The 22439-nt window shown below is 45.8% G+C and overlaps 1 protein-coding gene across 1 annotated transcript; it reads left to right on the top strand.

Annotated features, from left to right (window-relative positions):
* Positions 1-17717: 17717 nt before the first annotated feature.
* LOC128706268 (uncharacterized) lies at positions 17718-19498 on the top strand. The gene is made up of 5 exons (XM_070096243.1): positions 17718-17866; positions 17976-18047; positions 18290-18970; positions 19043-19233; positions 19310-19498. The coding sequence occupies exons 2-5, from the start codon at positions 17976-17978 to the stop codon at positions 19428-19430; spliced, it is 1065 nt and encodes a 354-aa protein (XP_069952344.1). The 5' UTR covers positions 17718-17866; the 3' UTR covers positions 19431-19498.
* Positions 19499-22439: the final 2941 nt, after the last annotated feature.

Here is a 22439-nt window from a genome sequence, read left to right as displayed (position 1 = left end):
GAAGGTCTGATAAATCGAAGGAGTCAGTCGAGGCCTCAGTACCTGAAGCGGGTGAGAAAACAGCACCGGCAATAGGTACAGAGGTATGAGGAATATCTGAAGAGTGGTCCAAAGACGAGGCGGGGTCAGAACGGGGTGCGGTATCAAGAAGGGGCCCGGGGGTACCAGGTTCATGGACTAGGGCTGCCATGGTTAGGTTACTTCTTTCTTTTTGTTTTTAAGAAAAAAAAAGAAAGAAGAAAAGAAAATAAAAATAAAAAAAAAGAAAAAAAAAGGGGGGACCGGGGAGGGATAGGTCCTAGGAGGAATGAAAGGGCCAGAAATCTCCCTCCGCGCCCAAGAGGACCTCAGCACCGCAAGTAGCGCAGATGCAGCATGGAACCCGTGCCATACCCTACCCATCATGCTAGTAAACTAACAATCCGGGATAGCAACCTCACATCTGCCGAGCTACCTCGGTGGACAAAAGAGAGGGCGGCCGGATATCCGCCACAAAGCATACCTCCTTTGGCCACCACCCCCGGAATCCGAAAGGTGGCTTCCAAAGATACACTCGTCGCCCGAAAGACACCCAAAGCTACTCCGGGATACAGGAGAGGGATCGGGACATCCCCAGGCGATCCAGATTCCACGGCAAACTACGCCACCGCTAAGAACCTCAACGGAATGGGATGGACCCCGGTATCCTTTCTCCTACCCAGGAACTAGCGCGCCTGTGGGAGAAATCCCAAAGGACAAAAAGAGGAAGGGCAAGAGGGAGGAGTGGGGAGGAGGAGGAGGAAAGGAAAAAGGGGAGGATGGGGAGGATGGGATAGGGGAGGGGAGATTGGGGGGTAATTAGGTTCGGTCTGAGGAAGAAGACCGATAGGTCTAATTCCTCAGACCAAGAGCCTCTTTACCACGCCAAGGAGCCCCCCTTGAAGAGGAGATCTATGACTCAATGCCATCAGGCCAAGACCCCCTCGTGTCACATCCGTCATCACCACGTCCTTGCTCAACCATGTCCTCCCAAACCCGCACACATACCTTAGAACCTTCCTCTGGATTTCCGCAATATCCTGTGCTCTTAAAGGGAACACCTCAGCCACTCCCCACACCTTACTGTAAACCAGAGAGTTGACCACTAAAACTCTCTGCTGTAATGTTACGTCCGTAGCCCTTAAGCCTCCAAGCCTACCCAAAACCCTGCTCGTAACTAATTCCGAATTTATCTTCCTACTATCCTGCACTTCCGCCATGTACCATACTCCACAAACCCTAATTCTGTCCACTACTAACCATCCCAACCCCTCCCCCAAACTCCCGCCTATCCAATCCCCCACCTCTAATAGTCTCGACTTCATTAAATTAACTCTCATACCCATAGCGTCCCCAAATATCTGAATGACTCCACCAACTTTCCTTAGATCTTCCTCATGCATGACCAGAATTGTAGTATCATCTACATACCCAACAATACCCCCCCGCCCACCCCTCATTATCCCCTGTCCATTCATCACCTCATCCACTAGCCCATAAAATGGATTCTGTACGCAGGCAAACAATAACTGAGAGAGTGGACAGCCCTGCCTCAAACCTCTCTCCATCAGTACTGGGTCCCCCAACTTACCATTCATTAACCTGTACCCTAATAACCGCTCCCTCATACAAGGTTTGCACCCATCTCACCACCCTCCCCCCAAACCCAACTTTTCCAAACAAACTTTTAAGAAATCCCTATTCACACAATCATACGCATTAGCCCAATCTAAACCGAGTATTCCCCCTCTGGTGCAGCTCTCAATAAAATCCCTTATGTGACTATGCCCGTCCCTCATACTTCTTCCCGGGATGCCAAACTGTCCCCCATGTATCACTCATCCTAGAACCTTCTTCAGTCTTTTTTTTTTTTATATATTTTATTTAAAATACACATTACAACAAATAAATAAAGCATACAGTGTCTGATATTTCACCTTCAAAAACAATCATATCCTCATAAGCAAAACACTACAAGTGTTACTGCCATTAGAAAATTTTCTCTTCAAATGACTCGGTACAACCACCAACACGTGTGTGAACAACAAGTTTACACAATATTATACCCGACATCAATCACATCATTTCAAGTTACAATAATATGTCAGTACACTGCACACCTCATACATGTAAAATTACTTTACACAAAAACAAAGAAAAACTGTGCAAGCAATACTTATTAGAAACAATTTTCAATAACCCCTTCCTAACAGCAATATACACATTAAGTACATGTAATAAAATATGTTTGAGCAGTACACCCTCCCTTCCATAACCCCAGATCATACCATTGTTCAGTGAACGCAAACACGAATAACCATCGTAATTGAAACCTAGAATATATTATTTTGTTAACAATACAAAAAAAAAATCCTCTTTAGTATAAGATGTATAGATTATGCCAACATGACAAATGATATTTAGAAAAAAGGCCATAATATTGAACTTAGTATTATGGCTATAACTATAAACCATGAATATAATTATGAATGCCGTCACCCATGAGAACATTTCACATGATATAGTCACGGACTCATATTACATATACACATTACAAAAGTTGATACATAGTATCACAAGACTTATGAAAATTAAAATTCACAGGAATTATATCAGTGTCTTACATGTTCATTAACTTACATAAGATATTAAAAATACCGAATCAATTTATTAAGCCTCCTCGCATTCCCATGCCCAATATAGACATTAATGAAAAACATTCAATAACAAATATTTTTGGGTAGCACACCTACCCCCCCCCCCCCATTTACCTCAGATCATCATATTTTTACTTCATATTTTATTCCTCTAATTTTACAACAATGCAAATGTGCAAATGTACAAGTATGTAGGGTCACAGCGCCCCACAACCAATCTCATTAAACAGCAATTAAATTTAACATGGGTATAAAATTAACACAGTACTTCTTATAAATTTTCACATAAAGTGTAAATCATCACAAGGTCCATGACATTATATAAACCACCAGAACAGATACCTAAGCCACCAATTCCTGACAATGAGTGTAATAATTATCCAAAGACCAAAAATGTATATGTATGACTTACATGTGGAACTAAACTGAAATCAGGGTGACTGACCGAAAAATATGAATTAACCCGCAAGGAACACAACCAGGTCACATATTGATGCCCTCACATACCCACTCACATCACATACAACACAACCTCCACAATACATTAAAGGAGACCTGCCCCTTGCCCGCCCCCATGATCCCGGAGGAGTTTCGCCACAGAGAGGTTACGATAACCCCCCGAGAAACTGGACTCCCAACGCCCCCCATAGTTTAATCTATTCCTACACATTGTTCTATAGAACCTTGCTGCTAATGCTTTTATCCTCAACTGCCCTTTAATCTGCCTCATTCCCCAAGAAACATGCAAATTATCTGCCATAACATACATCAAAGCCCTTCCCACTTCTCGTGATACCCCACTGACATCCATCGACAAGGTCCTAAGAAAAGACCAACTCCTCCCCCCCAACAGCCTGATCACACCCGCCATCCAGACCCTCACCCCCCCAAAGACGGACAAAAATATACCACATGATAGGCGGTTTCCTCCTCCCCACAGAACAAGCATGTTGCCTCCCTCACCAACCCCATTTTATGCAACACATGCTTGGATGCTACTACCCCCATGAGGAAACGGTATACCAACTTCCTGGCCCTTGCTGGTATCCTAAGCAGCCTGAAGTCCCTCCATATCACCTGCCAGTTATACATGGTGTACATGGCAACCCCCTGTAAGACACCCCTTCCCCACACCATCCACCAACGTTTTAACCCTCAAACTTGAAACCTGTCTCACTGTCAACAAGAACCTCAGCAAATCCTCACAATTCCTCAATTCCCTGCCACTCCACCAGTTTCTAGCATCCCTCATCACCCTATCCACCCTAACACCCCCTCCCCCCACCCTAAGATACCTCTGCTTAATATATAAGGCCATCACCCTAGGCCCCAAAGCCAACAGTCCTAGGCCCCCCCGTTTCACCTCTGTCATAACCACCTCCTTAGACAACCAGGCCCTCCCAAACCCCCCACACAAACCTCAAAACCCTCCTTTGTATTTCGTGAATGTCCTGCACGCTCAAAGGGATCACCTCTGCCACATCCCATACCTTACTATACACCAGCGAGTTAATAACCAAAGCCCTCTGCTGTAATGCCACTTCACTAACCCTCAAGCCTTTAAGCTTGCCTATAACCCTACTCGTGACTAGTTCAGAGTTGATCCTCCTGCACTCCTACATCTGCGCCATATACCATATCCCACAAACCCTAAGTCTGTCACTAACTGTCCATCCCATCTCCTCCCCCAATCTCCCACCAACCCAAGTCCCTACCTCCAACAACCTCGACTTTGCAAGATTAACTTCCATACCCGAAACATCCCCAAAATTCTTAATCACCTCACCCACCCTTCTTAAAGCCCCCCCCACTCATTACTAGAACAGTTGCGTTATCAACATAACCTACAATTCCCCCCATGCGTCCCCCCCTCTACCCCCCGCAATTCCTCCTCCACAGCCTCAAAGAAAGGATGCTGCACACATGCAAAGAGCAACTGCGAGAGCGGGCAACCCTGCCTTAAGCCCTGTTCCATCAGCACCGGCTCCCCCAGCCTTCCATTAACCTGCACCCTCATGACTGCCCCCTCATATAGAGTGCGCACCCATCTCACTACCCCCCCTTCAAAACCCAACTTCTCCAAACAGACCCATAAAAATTCCCTCTTCACACAGTCGTAAGCCTGAGCCCAATCCAAACCAAGGACGCCCCCTCCCGGGCAGTTCTCTATAAAATCCCTTATCCCACTGTGTCCATTCTTCATGCTTCGTTCCGGTATCCCATACTGACCCCTATGTATGACATCCCCAATTACCTTCTTTAATCTGTTACCCAATATCTTTGCAAAAATTTTATAATCTGAACACATTAATGACAACGGACGATAATCACTCAAATCCTTCCCCTCCCTTCCCTTCGGCACCAAGACAACAACCCCACTTCTCTGTGTTTGCCCCATCCTACCACTGCTCAACATGTAATTCAGAACTGCCGCTAGGCACTCCCTCAGACTCTCGGAATGTGCTCTATAAAAATCATTAGATAAACCATCTATTCCCGGTGCCTTCCCCTGACTCGACCCATTCACCACCTCCTCCACCTCTGCCTCCTTAATGCTGCCCTCCAACATGTCCCGGTCCCCATGCCCCAAACCCAGATGAGCCCCACTAACTCCAAATGAATCCAACCCTACAACCCCCTCCCTCCTCTTCAATTTCTCCTGAAACCAATAATCTGCATACCTACTGATACTGTCTGTATCAGAAAGACCCTGACCCTGCACATAACCCCCCCTCCCCCACCACCAAATGTGCCACAGTAGTCCTCAACTGTCTGTCCTTGAATTTCCTTAGTACATACCCGGATGGCCTATCACCTCTTAAGACGTCCTCCAAGCCTGCCCTGGCCCTGAGTGCATCAACCCGTTCGTTATGAATCTCCACTAAACGACTTCTAAGGTCCCCCATAACACCACTCACACCTTCCCTACCCCCCCCCCATAACAATCATTCAACTGCCACTCTAAGTAATTCTGCAATCCAAACTGCCAGCGTGCCCATTCCCTGCCACGCGCCTTGAAAAATCCTACAATCTCCACCTTTGCATACAACTCCCACCAATCTAGCAAATTCACATCCTCATCCCTAGCCTCCCAAAAAAACTTCCACCAGTCCTGAAAGGACAAACCTAGATCCTCCTCCTGTAAAAGCCGCACATTCAATTTCCAGTAACTCGGAAATATGCGCGGAATACCATCTACCCTAAGGTCAGTCATCACTGCCCTGTGATCAGACAAACCCACGTCAATAGTTCTAACCCTCTCCACACCTCTTCCCTGCCTAACATAAATCCTATCCAACCTTGCTTCTTAACTCCCCTGCACATAGGTGTGGTCCACCTGATACCCCCCCCTGCCGACCACATCAATCACCCCCACATCCCGTAAAGCATCCCTTAAAACACTCAACACACCCTGCACCCGTAGGTATCACATCACCATGCCTAATCACACAATTCCAATCTCCTCCGACTATCGAAATAGCAGGTAAACCCCTTAGATAGTAGAACAAAACGTCCCTAACAAAGTCTGCTTTTACACTCATGTTACTAATTGCAGGCATATAAACCCCCACAAAATATACCCTACTCTCCCCCCAATACCCATCCACCCGAACAACCCTCCCCCCTCCTCCCACCCCATGACGCGCAATGGGCTGGTCTCCTTTACCAAAACAGCCACTCCTCCCTTAAAATGCAAAGCCAAACTTACAAACATCTTATATCCCCTCAATTGCAACTCACAACCTGACCTATGGTTGTGCTCTTGCAAGAAACAAACGTCCACATCATACCTTCTCAAGAACCACTCCAACCAGACCCTTTTGACTTCATTCTTGAGACCATTAACATTTAGAGTCACACACCTGAATGTTCAAGGAAAGGTGGCTTACCTCTGTGCCGCTGTGGCTTGCTCCCACTCCCTTTAAAGCTGCTCACACTCTCCTTACCATTCTTCTTAATCATACCCCCCACCCCCCCCTGACCCTCCCCACCCGATTTCCCCTGTGCACCCCCCCTGTAGTGGTCCTCTGTACCACATCTGCCCATGCCTTCTTACCTGGTCTCTGCCCAGGTGTCAATACTTCATCCAATTAAGATGACCCCGCAGGCCGCTTCCTAGAGCTACCACCCAAACTCATCTCTTCATCTCTTCCTCAGGTACATCCTCCCGATGTACCTCAGCTACCACAACTGTTTCCTGGCCTTGCTCATCCAATACTTCCACCTTCCCTCCAGGTCCTCTCCGGCCAAAGCGTCCTCCAAGAAATCCATCGACGTTGCCCCTTCCTCCACCGCCATAGTCCTTGGTGGAGCCTCACTATCCTCCTCCGGGAGTGTGACACACGTCCCCAACAGGTCCCCCTCCTTCTCCACCTCCTCACTCCAGAGAGCCGTCCCATTACTCGCCGTCACCACCGTACTCAACTGTCAGTCCTCCTCCAAAGGGGTTGGCACACCTGGGGCAGCTCTACGTACACATTGCGCCGCCATGTGCTCGTACGAGTCACAAAGATGGCACATCCTCCTTTGCCCCGCGTAGTGCACATAGACCTGAGTTCTGTTTCCAGTCAACAGAACATATGAAGGTATAGGCCTCTTCAATGTCATCTTGAGGGTGTAGGAACCTTCCGGGAGGCCTTCATATGGGCCATCCCTCCATACCCCTCCTCGAGCCTCATGAACGACACCGTAGTTGCTGAAGTCGTCCTCTATCCCAAACTTCGTCGCCTCAAACGGTACATTCCTTACCTGTACCCATGTGTAGTATGTAGACACATCATGCATACACACCTCCACCGTCGAGTTAAGGTACATCCGTCGTTCCTGGTACTCAGCCACCACACTACTGTAGAAACTGGCCCTCGTAAACTTCACGAAGACTCTTCTCAACCCATTGAGGGCAACACCATACAGTTCCTCATTAAGGATGCCGTAGAGATCCCTAATAATAGCTGGAAGGAGCACATTCATTGTAGCAGTGCTCAATGACCCCCATATCAGCTAGATGCACAGTGTTAACCCTCCTGCCGGCACGATCCGCCATCTTGGAACACTGAAAACTGCGCAGAAACCAGTTGAATTAGGAGCTACTGCGCAGCCTGTCCGCACGGCCCAATAGCAATGCGAACAATGTCTTCAGTCTATTGCCCAGAATTTTAGCATAAATTTTATAATCTGCACACATTAATTATATCGCTCTATAATCACTCAGTACTTTCCCTTCCTTCTTCTTTGGCACCAACACAACGATCCCGGTTTTCTGTGTCTTCCCCATCCTCCCACTGCTCCACATATAATTCAAGACCTCCACTAAACCATACCTAATGCATTCCCAATAAACTCTATAAAAATCATTCGGTATTCCATCAATGCCCGGCGTCTTACCCCGACTCATCCCGTAAACCGCCTCCCCCACCTCCTCCTCACTAATACTACCCTCCAGCATTTCCTGTTCCTGTTGTCCCAATACAATAGTATTCTGCATAACCCCAAATACCTCCTCACTGGCAACTTCCGTGTTCCTCCTCCATTTCTCCCTAAACCAATAATCAGCATAAACGCTAATGTCATCCGTATCGGTAAGGCCTTGACCCACCACATAACCCCCCTCCCCATCAGCGACCACTAGATGCGCTATGGTAGTCACCATCTGCCTTTCCCTAAATTTTCTCAGGACATAACCTGATGGTCGATCACCCTTTAACACCTCCTCTAACCCTGCCCTAACTCTAATCGCGTTAAACCTTTCATTATGTAACTCTTCAATCCTACTCCTTAAACCATCCACATCCCCTCGCATACCTTCCCCCCCCCCGTCGTAAACAGCATTCAGCTGTCCCTCCAGGTAGTTTTGCAAACCATATCTCCACTGTGCCTGTTCCCTTCCACGTATCCTGTAAAAATCTGCGATTCCTGTCTTAGCCCGATTCCTGTCTTAGCCCGCATCTCCCACCAGTCAAGCAAATCCATCTCACCATCCCTACCATCCCAGAAATGTCTCCACCATTCCTCAAAGGAAGAGCCTTCATCCCCATCCTGCAGAAGCCTCACATTCAATTTCCAATACCCAGCATATATGCGTACTATACCATCCACCCGCAGATCAGGTATCACCACCCTGTGATCCGAAAAACCGACATCAAAAGCCCTCACTCTCTCCTCACCAATCCCCTGCATCACATATATCCTATCTAACCTCGCCTCATAATTCCCACGAATGAACGTATGCTCCACCCCGTACTTCCCCCTCCCCACCACATCTACAACTCCTACATCCCTTAACACATCCCTTAGAGTGCCCAAGACACATCCTGCCCCCCTTGGTGAGACATCCCCATACCTAATCACACAGTTCCAATCACCCCCAAGTACAGTTATGGAACATAAACCCCGCAAATAATACATCAAAACATCACGAACAAAATCAACTTTCACTCTAACATTGCTGCATGCCGGCATATAAACACCAATGAAACATACTCTCCCCACCCCCCAGTGCCCATCTACCCTTACGACCCTCCCCCCTCCTCCCTCCTCCCAACCCATGACACGCAATGGGCTGGTCTCCTTTACAGCCACTGCCACCACTCCTTTTAATTGCAAAGCATTACTGACAAATAGGTTATAACCCCGCAAACGCAATTCACACCCTAACCTATGGTTATGCTCCTGCAAAAAACATACATCTACATCAAACCTTCGTAAAAACCATTCTAACCAAACCCTTTTTACCTCAGATTTAAGACCATTTACATTTATTGTGACACACTTGAACTTCCCAGAAAAGGCGGCTTACCCCTATGCCGCTGTGGCTTACTCAATCCACCTTTCATAGTACCTGTACCATTTTTATCATTTTTCCTAACCTGTCCACCAACCCCTCCTTGCCTTCCCCCACTGAGCTTCCCCAGTACACCCCCTCCCCTGCTTGCCTTCTCCCCCACAGCTACCCATGACTTCTTCCCAGCTCTCTGCCCAGGTGTTAAAACCTCATCGAGGTCCAAGGCACCCGCAGTCCGTTTGCGTGAGCTCTCACTCTCACACATATCTACCTCCTGCGAGTCCTCCTGATGGACTTCCACCACCACTTCCCTGTCCTCTGTCATTCCGCAAACCCTTCACCTGTCCCTGCTCCTCATCCATCAGCTGCACCTCACTTAACTTCTAGGGTTCGTCCTCCCCGGCCTCCGGCTCGTTCAAGAACTCCTGCAGCACTGCTTCCAACATCCTCTCCTGGGTAGACTCTTCCACGTCCACCCTTCCCTCAGGCGATGGGGGCCTCTCCCCTGTCACCTCCGGGAGGGTAACACACGTCCCCATCACCTCTTCCACCTTGTCCACCTCCTCACTCCAGAGATTCGTCTTCTGTCCATCCGCAACCCCCAACTCCTCATCCACGTTGCACGGTTGCTGTTCCACCATCCATGATAACGCCATCCTAGGGGCTTGCCGTCGAGGACACTGCACCGCCATGTGCTCGTAAGAATCACATAATTGGCAAGTTTTCCTCTGCCCCACATAGTGGACAAATACCTGGGTCCTATAGCCTGTCAGTGTAACATACGAGGGTATTGGCCGCCTCAATGACATCTTCAGGGTGCAAGACCCCTCAGGCAGCCCTTCAAATGGCCCGTCCCTCCACACCTCCATACTAGCTGTATGAACAGTTCCATAATTGCTGAAGGCTTCCTGAATGCCATACGACATTGCCTCAAAGGGTTTTACGCACCTTTACCCACGTGTAATATTTTGAAACATCATGTAGACACACCTCTACTGTTGAGTTCACACTCATCTTCCTTTCCTGAAATTCATCCACAATCCTGGTGTAAAAGCCGGCTCTTGTAAACTTCACAAAAACCCTTGTCATTCCATTAAGGGCAACACCGTACAATTCATCGTTCGGTATCCCGTAGACGTCCCTTATTATGGCCGATAACAGTACATGCATTGTCGCACTGCTTAACGTTCCTCGAACTAATTCAATACAGACAGTATTCACTCTCCGGCTGATACGATCCGCCATGTTGGTGCCTAAGTCAAGCAGTCACCACCAGGTGGCGTGTAGGGAGAGTCAAGAAGCGTCCTCTCTTCCCAGTGGTCGAGAGACGAATGTGATTACGTCAATGTGTGATATGCATGTATACTGTATATTTTAAATAAAAATAAAAAAAAAATATTGTTTTCTGAGTAGCTCGTCTGGGTAAATAGTTGAGGGGTACAAAGCACGACCGCACTCTACCTCATCCAGGCAGCGAATGTATGTGTGGAGTGACAGGGTGTCAGAACACTTTTGTCTGGTGTAGTCATTTTTGTGTAAGGGTAAATTGGGGATTTGTGATTTAACTCATTTTGTGTACCTTTTAATATAATTTCCACCTTGTATTGTAATGTTTTGAATAAAAAAAAAAGACTACACGAGAGTCGTTCGTGGTTCATTTCGCTTGTGTTACGTTGCCAGTCAAAAAATAATTTAAATTCTAAAATAAGGATTACAATGATTTCTCAGTGTATATGAAGTGAGAGATTTACACCTCTTGGTGATATTTTTTTTATATTTTATTTAAAACTCAGGTACAAAATATATGGGTACTTAATCAATATTTAACAAGATACAAGCAGTAAAACGATAATCTTCAGTGACTACACAAATACCAAAGAAGCACTTATATAATGACATCAGACTGGCTGTTGCGCTCCAATCAAACACTACTTTTATGTACTGTACTTCACATGAAAAGATGGTCTTATAATAAAAATGATAGTCCTACCTAGTAATGCTTACACTTTTCCCCCTTGAAAAACTACCACTTTCTCCTTAGTATACTCATTGACATCGCTTATACATTTATAAGAGCTTTAAGGACTTCATTGACATGTATAAAACACAATCCTGCCATCTAAAAGGCTGACTATAATACAAGGAATATCTGAACATGATGGCACACATCCACTAATGAAACCAATCCACACCCTAACCCTCATATACCTCATGATAACAAACAATATTGTGCACGGTGGTGGGTACACTACCGCTGACTCTTCAACCCCCCCCCCCCCCACTTGCCTAGTAACTATGTCTGCCGTCACCACTCATAACCACCATCAGTTATTGAATTTTAAAAATACATTAGAATGCAATAAAATAAGAGAATACAAAACCCGTTATCGACTCCTCCACATAAAAATAAAAATTTTACATTTTCTAAATACATACTGCTGATTCATCTTTGTGCTTACAAAATATCCCCCATCCCCTATGCTTTTTATCTCTTTACTCCAAAGCTAAAACCTTATTATACATTTCATCAATCAAAATTATATTACAATAAGCATAATAATATCAATACTTATCATCCGGCTAATAAGTGTACATTATCATCACCCTGATTTTCATGAAATTTACATAAGAATTAATACATACATTGACAATCCTCACAATCCTTCCTGCCTTCTAAATACAGTGTACATATATTCAATGATCTTTCGTTATGATCCAATCATATTTTCATTACACTTCTCCTTTTCCCCAGTGCAAGATAAATGCCACTTGCACTAGACGTCACAACACATTTCATTTGTTCGTATAAAATAAGAACTAATATAATAACTTATAACAATATATAGATATTAATTATTTGACAAAGTAAAGAATACCAACTAATATGGTAACAGTACACTATAAATTGTAACTCACACACTAATACATATTCCCATTTTTTTATGTATTATCATGTTCAACAAGATATATATATTTATTAGCAATGTTCCAGAGCATTATCAAACTTACTCTGTCATGCACTAAGTTACACAATATAACTTATGGCTCCTAATAAAACATGTACCGGGCAGTACTACCTCAATCATTAACAAAACTAACCTGGCCAAAAGACACTTCAGAAAGCCACCCCCTGCCATCCCCTGACCCCATGCTATCTGTATTAAAAACCACAAACTCACATTCCCTTCCATGCTCAAGTTCGTACCTGACGTCGAAAAGTCATAAAACCCGTCTCTTAACCAAATGTCACCAGTTCACCCCCCTACGCCCCCCCCCCTCATTCCTACACACATTACACCCATATGCTCCACTACCACACACTTTTATCCCACCTTCCATCTTCCACTAATCTCAAAAAAGAACAAAAATGCCAGTTTAGGGAGAAAACAGCCCAATCCAGCTCTAAACTACACCCAACCCCAACATTACATCTACCGTCAGATTACGATAACCCAAGGGAAAACTATTTACCCACAACCTTCCATATAGTAGCCTATTTCTGCATACTGTACGATACACACTCGCCGCAAGTGCCCGCACCCTACATTCACCCCCCACCTCCCGCATGCACCAAGACACATACAAAAAATCTGCCACTACATACATCACTGCCCTCCGAATGTCCTTGGAAACCCCTCCCACATCAAAATGCAAAGCCCTCAAAGTTGAAATGTTTCTCCCCCCTACCGCCACTATACCCAAAACTCTCGCTAACCATGTCCTTACAAAACCCAATATCTCACAAAAATATATAACATGAAAAGCCGTCTCCTCTTCCCCACAATGCAAACAAGTGCCAGCACCTACATAACCCATTCTATATAGCGCTGACCTTGTGGCTAGAATTCCCATAAAGAATCTATAAACCACTTCACGAACCCTTGGATTTAATCTGATCTTCCGAAAGTCTTCCCAAATGCTCTTCCAATCATACATCGGGTATGTAGCTACTCCCTGTATCACTGTACCCTGCCAACCTGTCCTCCCCAGCCTACTTACCCTCACTTTTTTTGCTTCCTTTACTGCCAACAAATTTCGCACCATATCTTCACACTCCAGTAGTGCCTTCCCCTTCCACCATTTTCGCACATCCTCCATGACCTCTCCCACCCTTCTACCCCTCTCACCCTCAAAAACCGCTGCTTCACATACACTGCCTTCACTCGTGTGTCCAAAGGTATAAGACCCATCCCAACCTGCCGTACACTCATCACCACCACCTCCTTCCGTAGCCATGGCTTCCCATAACCCCACACATACCTCACAACTACCCTCTCCAGTTCCTGAATAACGCACGACCTCAGGGGATATATTTCTGCCACGCCCCACACTTTACTGTACAAAGTGTATTTACTACCACCACCCTCTGCTGCAATGTTACATCCCCAGCCCTCCACCCGCGCATCCTACCCATCGCTCTACTCACAACTTCCTTTGAATTTATTCTCTGCCCCTCCCTAGCGTCCGCCATATACACAACCCCACATATCTTAATTCTATCCACTACGTTCCACCCATACTGTTCCCCCAACCCCCCCCCACCCATGTGCCTACTTCTAATAACTTTGACTTTGCTCCATTAACCCTCATCTCTGTCGCCCCACCAAAAATCTCTATTATACGTCCCACATTCCCCAATCCTATTTCCCCTCCCACCAAAACTGTGGTGTCATCCACATACCCCACAATAGCACATCTCCCATGTCCCACCTCTCCCTGTTGCCACACTCCTTCCTGTATAAGCCTATAAAAAGGGTCCTGTATGCATGCAAAAAGGATTTGAGACAAAGGGCAACCCTGTCGCAAACCCATCCCCATCTGCACCGGCAACCCTAACTTCCCATTAACCTGTACCCTTACCGTTGCAGGCGTATACAAAGTAGTCGCCCAGCGCACAATCTCATCCCCAAAACCCTGTTTTTGTAAAATACTCCACAACATACGTCTATCTACACTGTCATAAGCCTGCTTCCAATCAATCCCCAAGATCCCCCCCCCCTTGTCTTTTCTCCACAAAATCCTTAATTCTTCCATGCCCCTCACGCATACTTCGACCTGGAATCCCACACTGACCTCTATGTAGGACTCGGTCAAGCACCGTTTTCATACGGTTACCTAAAACCTTCGCAAAAACTTTATAATTTGCACACATGAGGGAGATCGCCCTAAAAGCACCCAAGGTCTTCCCCCCCCCTCCCTTATAGACCAAAACTACTACCCCCGTGCTCTGCGATTCCCCCAACACTCCCCTTTCCTTCATACAGTTAAACAACAGGACCAGACATTCCTTCATACAATCCCAATGTGTAATATAGAAATCATTAGGAATTCCATCAATGCCCGGAGCTTTTCCCCTACTCAAGCCCATTACCGCCTCCTCCACCTCCTCCTCACTGATCCTACACTCCATTACCGCTCTCTCCTCCTTCCCTAAAAAACCTCGAATTCCTTCTCCCAGAATCTCTCCCTCCCTCTCTCCTCCCTCCCCCTGCTTAAATTTCCCCCTAAACCAATGATCAGCATAATTGCTCATTCCATCGGTGGTACTAAGTACCTGCCCCACCCTATATCCCCCACCCCTTTACACACCTCTAAACCCATAATCGTGGTCATCTGTTGCCTATTCCTAAATCTCCTCAAAACACATCCTGACGGTTTGTCACCCCATGGAACCTCCTCTAAACCTTCCCTCACACGTATCGCATCAAAACGAGAATTTTGTATATCCCTCAATCTTCCCCTTAAAACCTCTATTTCTCCATGTTTATCCCCCCCTCCCCCTTCATAACAATCATTTAGCTGCCCCTCTAAATATTTCTGTAAACCATACCTCCACCTCGCCTCATCCCGTCCTCTATGCTGGTAATACTCCCTAATCTGCAATTTAGCGTGCGTCTCCCACCATTCCAAGACATCCTCCTCTTCGTTACGAGCCTCCCATAGTTGCTTCCACCATTCCCTAAAATACAACCCCTCCCCCTCTCCCTGAAGTAGCCTCACATTCATTTTCCAATAACCCACATACCTACGAACCATCCCTTCCCATGCCATCTCTGCCAAAACGGCACGATGGTCCGAAAAACCTAAATCTATCGTCATTACAAGTTCTACTGTTATATCTCGAGTTATATATATACGATCCAACCTGGCCGCATAACCCCTCCGCATAAACGTGTGCTCTACTTTCCACCCATCGCCCCTGACTATGTCATAAACCCCTGCATCCCTCAACAAATCCCTCAATACCCCAAGCACACACCCTGCCCCTCTCGGCTCCACATCCTTATTCCTGATTACACAATTCCAATCCCCACCTATTATAGAAACCATTGGTAAACCCAGCATGTAGAAAAGCAAAACCTCCCTTACAAAATTCACCTTTACCCGTATGTTACTATCTGCCGGCATATATATCCCCAGAAAACATACTCTAATCTCACCCCATATCCCCTCCACCCTCACCACTCTCCCCTCCCCTCCCTCTTCCCACTTGAGCACGTGGAATGGGCTGGACTTCCTCACTGCCACTGCCACCCCACCCTTTAATTTCCCTGAACTACCAACATACATCCTAAAACCGTTCAGCCTCAACTCTCTGCCATACTTAAAATTGTGTTCTTGAATAAAACACACATCAATGTTAAAACGCCGCAAAACATCCTCCAACCATACTCTTTTACCGTCAGCTCTAAGGCCATTCACTTTTATCGTTAGACACTTAAAGATTCAGAAAGGGTGGCTTTCCTCTATGTCTCTGTGTCCTGTCTGTTCCACTTTTTGCTGCTTCTGTCTTTTCCCGTGCACTCTTTCCCGCCTGGACCCCCTCCCCCCCCTGTGCACTACCCTGTCCCTTCTTAATCACTCCCGCCCACGTCTTCTTCCCTGAACGCTGAGCTGGTGTTATAACCTCATCCGACGAGCCTCCAGCCCTCTTTCTAGATGTGCCCTCAATTTCCATATCAGTATTTCCATTCCCCTTGTGCACCTCAGCTTCCACCTGTAGCAACTGCAACATGCCAGGCTCTGACCCCAGAGGCCCTGGAATCTGCTCAATCAAGTCCTTCTCAACCATCAGAATTCTCCTGCCTGTAGATGGGTTCTCCTCCGCAGGCACGTCCAGGAAAGACTTAATCATCTCCTGTAGAGGCGTAGATAACTCCTGTGGATCACCGGTCTCTCCCACCCCCACAGGCTGCTGCTCAACTCCCGGGCCCGTTTGCGGGGGAGCATCCGAAGCCACTGGTAGGGTCACACAATTCTCTTCCACGCCCTCCACTTCGTCCGCCCAATTACCTTTGCCTGCTGCACTTAAAGTCATCGGCAGAGGTTCCGCCTGAGACTCTGTGACTACTTGCCGTTCCCAAGGCCGCGGAGCTGCTGCTTTACCACATCCAGCCGCCGGCAACCCTTCATAGATTCCCTCTGTCCATCGAACTAAAGTTATAGCATGCACCTCACCATATCTTTGAAATGTCTCTCTGATATCCACATCGTCTGCCTCGAAAGGAACGTTGCGGATCCTCACCCAGGTGTAGTATTTTGAGGCATCCCGCAGGCGTACCTCCAGACCAGATGATACGGTGATGTTCTTCTCCTGGTACTGAGTCACCGTCCTTTCATATGCCTCCACTGTGCAGAACTTTATGAAGATTCGTGATGAACCATTAAGTGCTATTCCGTGTAATTCTTCAACTTCAATGCCAAACGTGTCCCGTATAATCGTTGGTAATAAAACAGAGGCATTCGTAGGGTAAATTGCCCCTTTAACAATGTCAACACACACGGTGTTGCTCCTCCTGCGGTAGCTGGCAGCCATCTTGGTGAAAACAGGAAGTTGCGCACCAGAGAAAGCAGGAGCTGTTTGCGCAGTGCGTCCACTCAGCCCGAAAGCTAAGAGGACAATAATCAAAAAATAATTTAAATTCTAAAATAAGGATTACAATGATTTATCAGTGTATATGAAGTGAGAGATTTACACCTCTTGGTGATATACCCTTGAGAAAAATTGACTGGTTAATTAACTGGACTGGAAGGCTGCTAACTACTCCAAGGGTCATTAAGACTGCATGTCACCTCATCAACAATACTTAAGATTACTGTAATCCCTAGAATTTTATTTAATGTATTGTATTTTTTTAAATAAAATATAATAAAAATCCCTAGAATACAAGCCCAATTACAATCTCAGAGTATATACACTAATAGACATAAACTTCTCGGTGTATATATTCTGTTATAATAAAGCTATTGAGATAAGGGTTAATAGGGCACGATTGGAGGAAGGTGTAAGGGAAGGATTTAATAGTCGAATCAATAAGGGAGGTTTTGAGGTGAGGGAGGAGCAGTGTGAGAGTCAGTCTACTCACGACCTTCCTAACGTATTCATCTCTTCAGTGTTTTACTTCTTATAGTGAGTGTGGCGTTTGGTTTCAATTTTATTGTTCGCTTTGAAAAACCCTGCTACTGTTAATTCAGTACTAGTCCCAGTTTTTAATACATTATATTTCTTCTATTTGTAGATGAGTCTTTCGACGGTACTCGTGCTTGTCCTGAGCTTGTGCTCAACATGGGCTCGAGAATTCTTGCCTCAAGTATGTTTTCATGTATTTTTAAAGTAAATTCCATTCCCCTCTCGCGTTTTGTACTAATAAACAACTTTTACCCCATGTCTTCCCCGATCATAAGTGGACCAATTTCTGTATTATACAAACTATGCTTTCGGTAAACCCCTTTGCCTCTTAAATTAATGCTACTTGTGCTTAACCCTACTTCAGACTGTATCTGTTCAGGACTTAATTCCTACTTTTTTAATAAAATCTTTACCTCCCAACAGCCCACTTATCTACCTCCAAGTACCAGAGTCCCTGTCAGTGATCACGGTGTCAACTTTCCTAGAGCCGAACTTGGTCAGTCAAGCACAACCAACCTTAATTCCGCTAACCGCTTCACTCCAATAAGTACTTCCGAAAACATCCTTCACGGAATCGTATCCAATGCTGGATTAATTGCCCCTGCTATTCAACTTGGTATCGACGATCTTTCTTCTAGACAACCTGAAAACACTCGCGACAGATTCGGCCAACTTGTCCTTGGTGCTACAAGTAATTTTGCCACAGACTTGACTGGCAATGCTTCCCCTTCAGATAGTATCTCTGTAAACATTGGCGGTCCTCGAATAGAGGCATCAACCAGTGGAGTCGGGGACTCTTCTAATGATCTAAGGGGTTTCAGGCTTCCCCAAGCTCCTGCTGGCGGCAGAGGATCAGTATTCATAAGTGATGCTTTCAGTCGGGTCGTAGATGGTCCAGGTGCTGGCTTCACCTTCGGCCAGATTACAGTTCCCAGAGCGTCTGTGGCTGGTCAAATAAACAGGTTGAGCTTCTTGATTACCCCAACAGTAACCCAGATTGTGACGATCGACCGCTTCGTAACCCTCACTGACCTGGCTTTCAACAGCGTGGCAGTCACCCTCACTTCTTTCAACGTGCAGACAGTCACTGCTGGCACTCGCGTGGTAAGTTTGTTCGTGGACATAAATCTGTACAAAATATCTTCGCTCGTATACTTAAACTTTGTACATTTCCAGGTTGTAGCCACACCAGTGGACGAACGCGTTGCCCTCCAGACCACTGTAGTCTTAAGACCGACCTCAGTGACAATGACTGAGGTGAAGTCTGACTTCAGGGTGGTGACGGAAGTCTCGGTAGACCACGTGACGATCACCCATACATCTTACGTCATCAATCAATTTACCTACACCACTACTGCCACTCAAGTGTAAGGAAGTTTTCTTAAATTAATTACTAAATATTTTAAAAATTATTTGTACTATACCCACTTCCTATATTTATAGGTTAACCTACACTTCTACACTGGTAAGGACGAACTTGCGCACTGCAAGCACAACCTTCACTGAATATCGCACCGTAGCGGACACTGTTTACGTCGGCGGCAGTTATGGCACTCGCTTCTAGTTGAGTTACTTCATTTTAATTACCTACTTTCCTAGCCGATACTGTCTTAATAAAATGCTTTATTCTAATAGCGTGTATACATAAATTCCTTATTAATTGCAGCCTAATACCTCGTTACGTGTCGGAACTCCACTGCCGAAGTGACAAACTACTTTGGCACTTGTAAATACTATACAAAGAAATCGCTAAGAAACATTAATAAAACAGTTAATTATTGAACCACACCTTCCTTAAGCTGAAATATTTAATGTGCAGACTTGCCTTAAACATCAAAGGGTCAGTCTTGGTAAATTAGTAAAAACTAAGACAAACCCATAAATATATCCTGGTAAAACTCTTTCCAGCCTACTAGATCTTTGCACTTGAAGCAAAATTGCTTGCCGTTGTTACATTCTGTAAAGGCAAATAACGAAAGTGCTCCGAACTTATTCTGTTCTAGAATCCAGTCGCTGGCTGTCTCATCTCTCCAGACTCTAATTTTTATTACTATAGTTGGGATCTGGAAGTATTCCTTCAATGTATGGGAAGACTTAGAATATTTCTAGCCCTTACAATCGGCAGGTAAGTGTTCGATGAAGGGCTTTCAACCACAAACTTAGAGTAAAATGTGAAACAACTTCAGGAATGGATGGAATAGACTAACTACACAAAATTACGCATATACTTTTAAAAGCTAACCTGCAACTAATTCGGAGGTTCCTTGACGCTGGTGAGACTTTCTAAGAAGCTGTATCTGCTCCAGTTTTCTGAAAGCCGGAACACCTTAAATTCCACCCCCCCCCCAACAGCTGTATAATCCTACCTGTTCAGCGCTTGCCCATGATTGAGGTAACTCCAATAATATACTATAGAATTGGGCATCTGCTTTTTTTTTTTTTTTTTTTTTTTTTTTTTTTTTTTTTTTTTCCTTCTTTCTCCATTTAATGTCATCTACACTTCAAACGGTAACAGGAATTTTGCCTAACTAACGGATATGTCATTGTCCTCATCACCTCCGAGCCGTGTGGACGAGCTGCGCAGACGCTCCTGTTTGTTTTTGCGCAGTTTACCTGATTGAGCTGCCCCTAGCGTTGGTTGGTGGAAACTTTTTTTTTTCCTCCAACAGGGCGCTGAATAGCAGAAGAATTAACACTGTCTGCATTGAGATGATCCGTGGTGCTGTCACGGGATCCAACATGGATTTATTACCAGCGATCATGCGCGATACCTATGGTATAGCAAATGAGAAGTGGTGTCGCACTCAATGGAATGACAAGAATCTTCGTGAAAATCACGTCTGCACGAGTCTACGAGGCAGTGGTCGACAAGTATCAGGAGACCATCATACCGGTTAATACAGCTTTGTCGGTGAAACTCCATGATGTATCTCGACATTACACTTGGGTGAAAATAAGGAATGTGTCTTTTGAGGCGACTGATTTTGATATTACCAGTGAACTGCGTACTTGTGGGACGGTTCATGTAGCCACAGCAGGGAGATGGGCAACTGGACCGTATGCAGGTGCGCTGGAAGGTTCATATACTGTTAAAATGACTCTTCGACACCCTATTCCTTCATATCTTGTGTTGAAGGAATTACGGACTCGAGTCTATGTAACGTATGCGGGGCAACAACGTACGTGTCGGCTGTGGGTCATATGACCACATCGCGGCGCAGTGTGGGAAGTGGGTACCCGGCACAACGGCAACAGCAGCAACAGCAGCCAGTGGGCGAGGTAGACGATGAGCGAGAACAGTCTCTTGCTACACCGCCCCAACAACGGTTGTCATGGAGTGAGGAGGTGGACAAAGAAAAAGGAGCTCGAATCGCCAGTTGTAATGCTACAAGGAGAATCTCAGTCTTTGGACATACATAAGGTTTTAGAGGAGACTACCCAATATGGGTGAAGTGGCGGCATCTTTGGTAAAGGCGTTGGATGACTTGTTGGGGGAATCGGTCCTAGATCAGGAGGAAGACCCAGGCTTAGTTCTGGGGATGGCTGTGAATGAAGGTATGGCAGGAGATGACGGTTTGTCGACGAGTGAGTCTACAGGATTGAAGGTGCATGCAGTAGAGGTGGAGGTGCATCAGGACGGTGCTTCAGGTGTCAATGCAGGTGGAGGGCGGGACACGAAAGAGGACTGCAGCATCATCGGATTCTGATTATGTGCTCACTCTTGCCCAACGCCCTGGGAAAGTCTTGGGTGGAGGTACAGCAGAGGGAATGGTGAACCCAAGGATCAAGGGATTGCAAAGGCGATTCCCAATAAAGGGGGGAGGGACAGAGGTGCTGCAAAACGAACTGGGGCAAAGTCAATGCCGGGGACAAAAGGAAAACCCATTTGTTGAATTCAAGTGTTTTACTATAAATATTAACGGGTTAAGAGCTGAGAGGAAGCTTAAGTGGTTTAATGAGTATTTGGTGCGACTTGGTGTGGATGTGGTATTCTTACAGGAACAATTTTAGGCCTGGTTATGAGTTGGATATGAGTGGTTATAATGTGTATATGGAACATGCGACACGTTTGAAAGGTGGGGCTGCCATTTTGGTAAAGGAAACTAGCCCGTTTATAATAAGGCGTAGTGAAGGGGGGGAGGGGAGGGTAATTAGAGTGGATGGAACCTGGGGTAGGGTTCCCATTAGTTTAGTACGTGTATATGGCCCGGCTGAGGGTGACGTGAGTATTAAAACTAAATTTGTTCGGGACGTACTGGTCTATTTTTTACGTGGTTTACCGAATGTTGCAATAATAGGCGGAGATTGGAATTGCGTGATACGTCGTAAAGATGTGGAGCCTAGAGGTGCGGGGTGTTTGGGTATATTGGGGGATATATTGACCGGGGTGGGGTTAAAGGATGTGTGTGTGGGGGGGGAGGGATGGTAGAGCACACCTTCATTAAACGAGGTTATGCGGCGAGGTTGGACGGAATGTACGTGCCTTGTGCGGTTACTGTGCGGAGGGTGAAGGTGATAGATGTGGTTTTTTTCGGATCATAGAGGAGTTGTAATAGATGTGGATATTGAGGGT

The sequence above is a fragment of the Cherax quadricarinatus genome, chromosome 4 (assembly GCF_038502225.1).
Source record: "Cherax quadricarinatus isolate ZL_2023a chromosome 4, ASM3850222v1, whole genome shotgun sequence".
Taxonomy (NCBI): domain Eukaryota; kingdom Metazoa; phylum Arthropoda; class Malacostraca; order Decapoda; family Parastacidae; genus Cherax; species Cherax quadricarinatus.
This window is presented reverse-complemented; position numbering and strand designations above follow the sequence as displayed.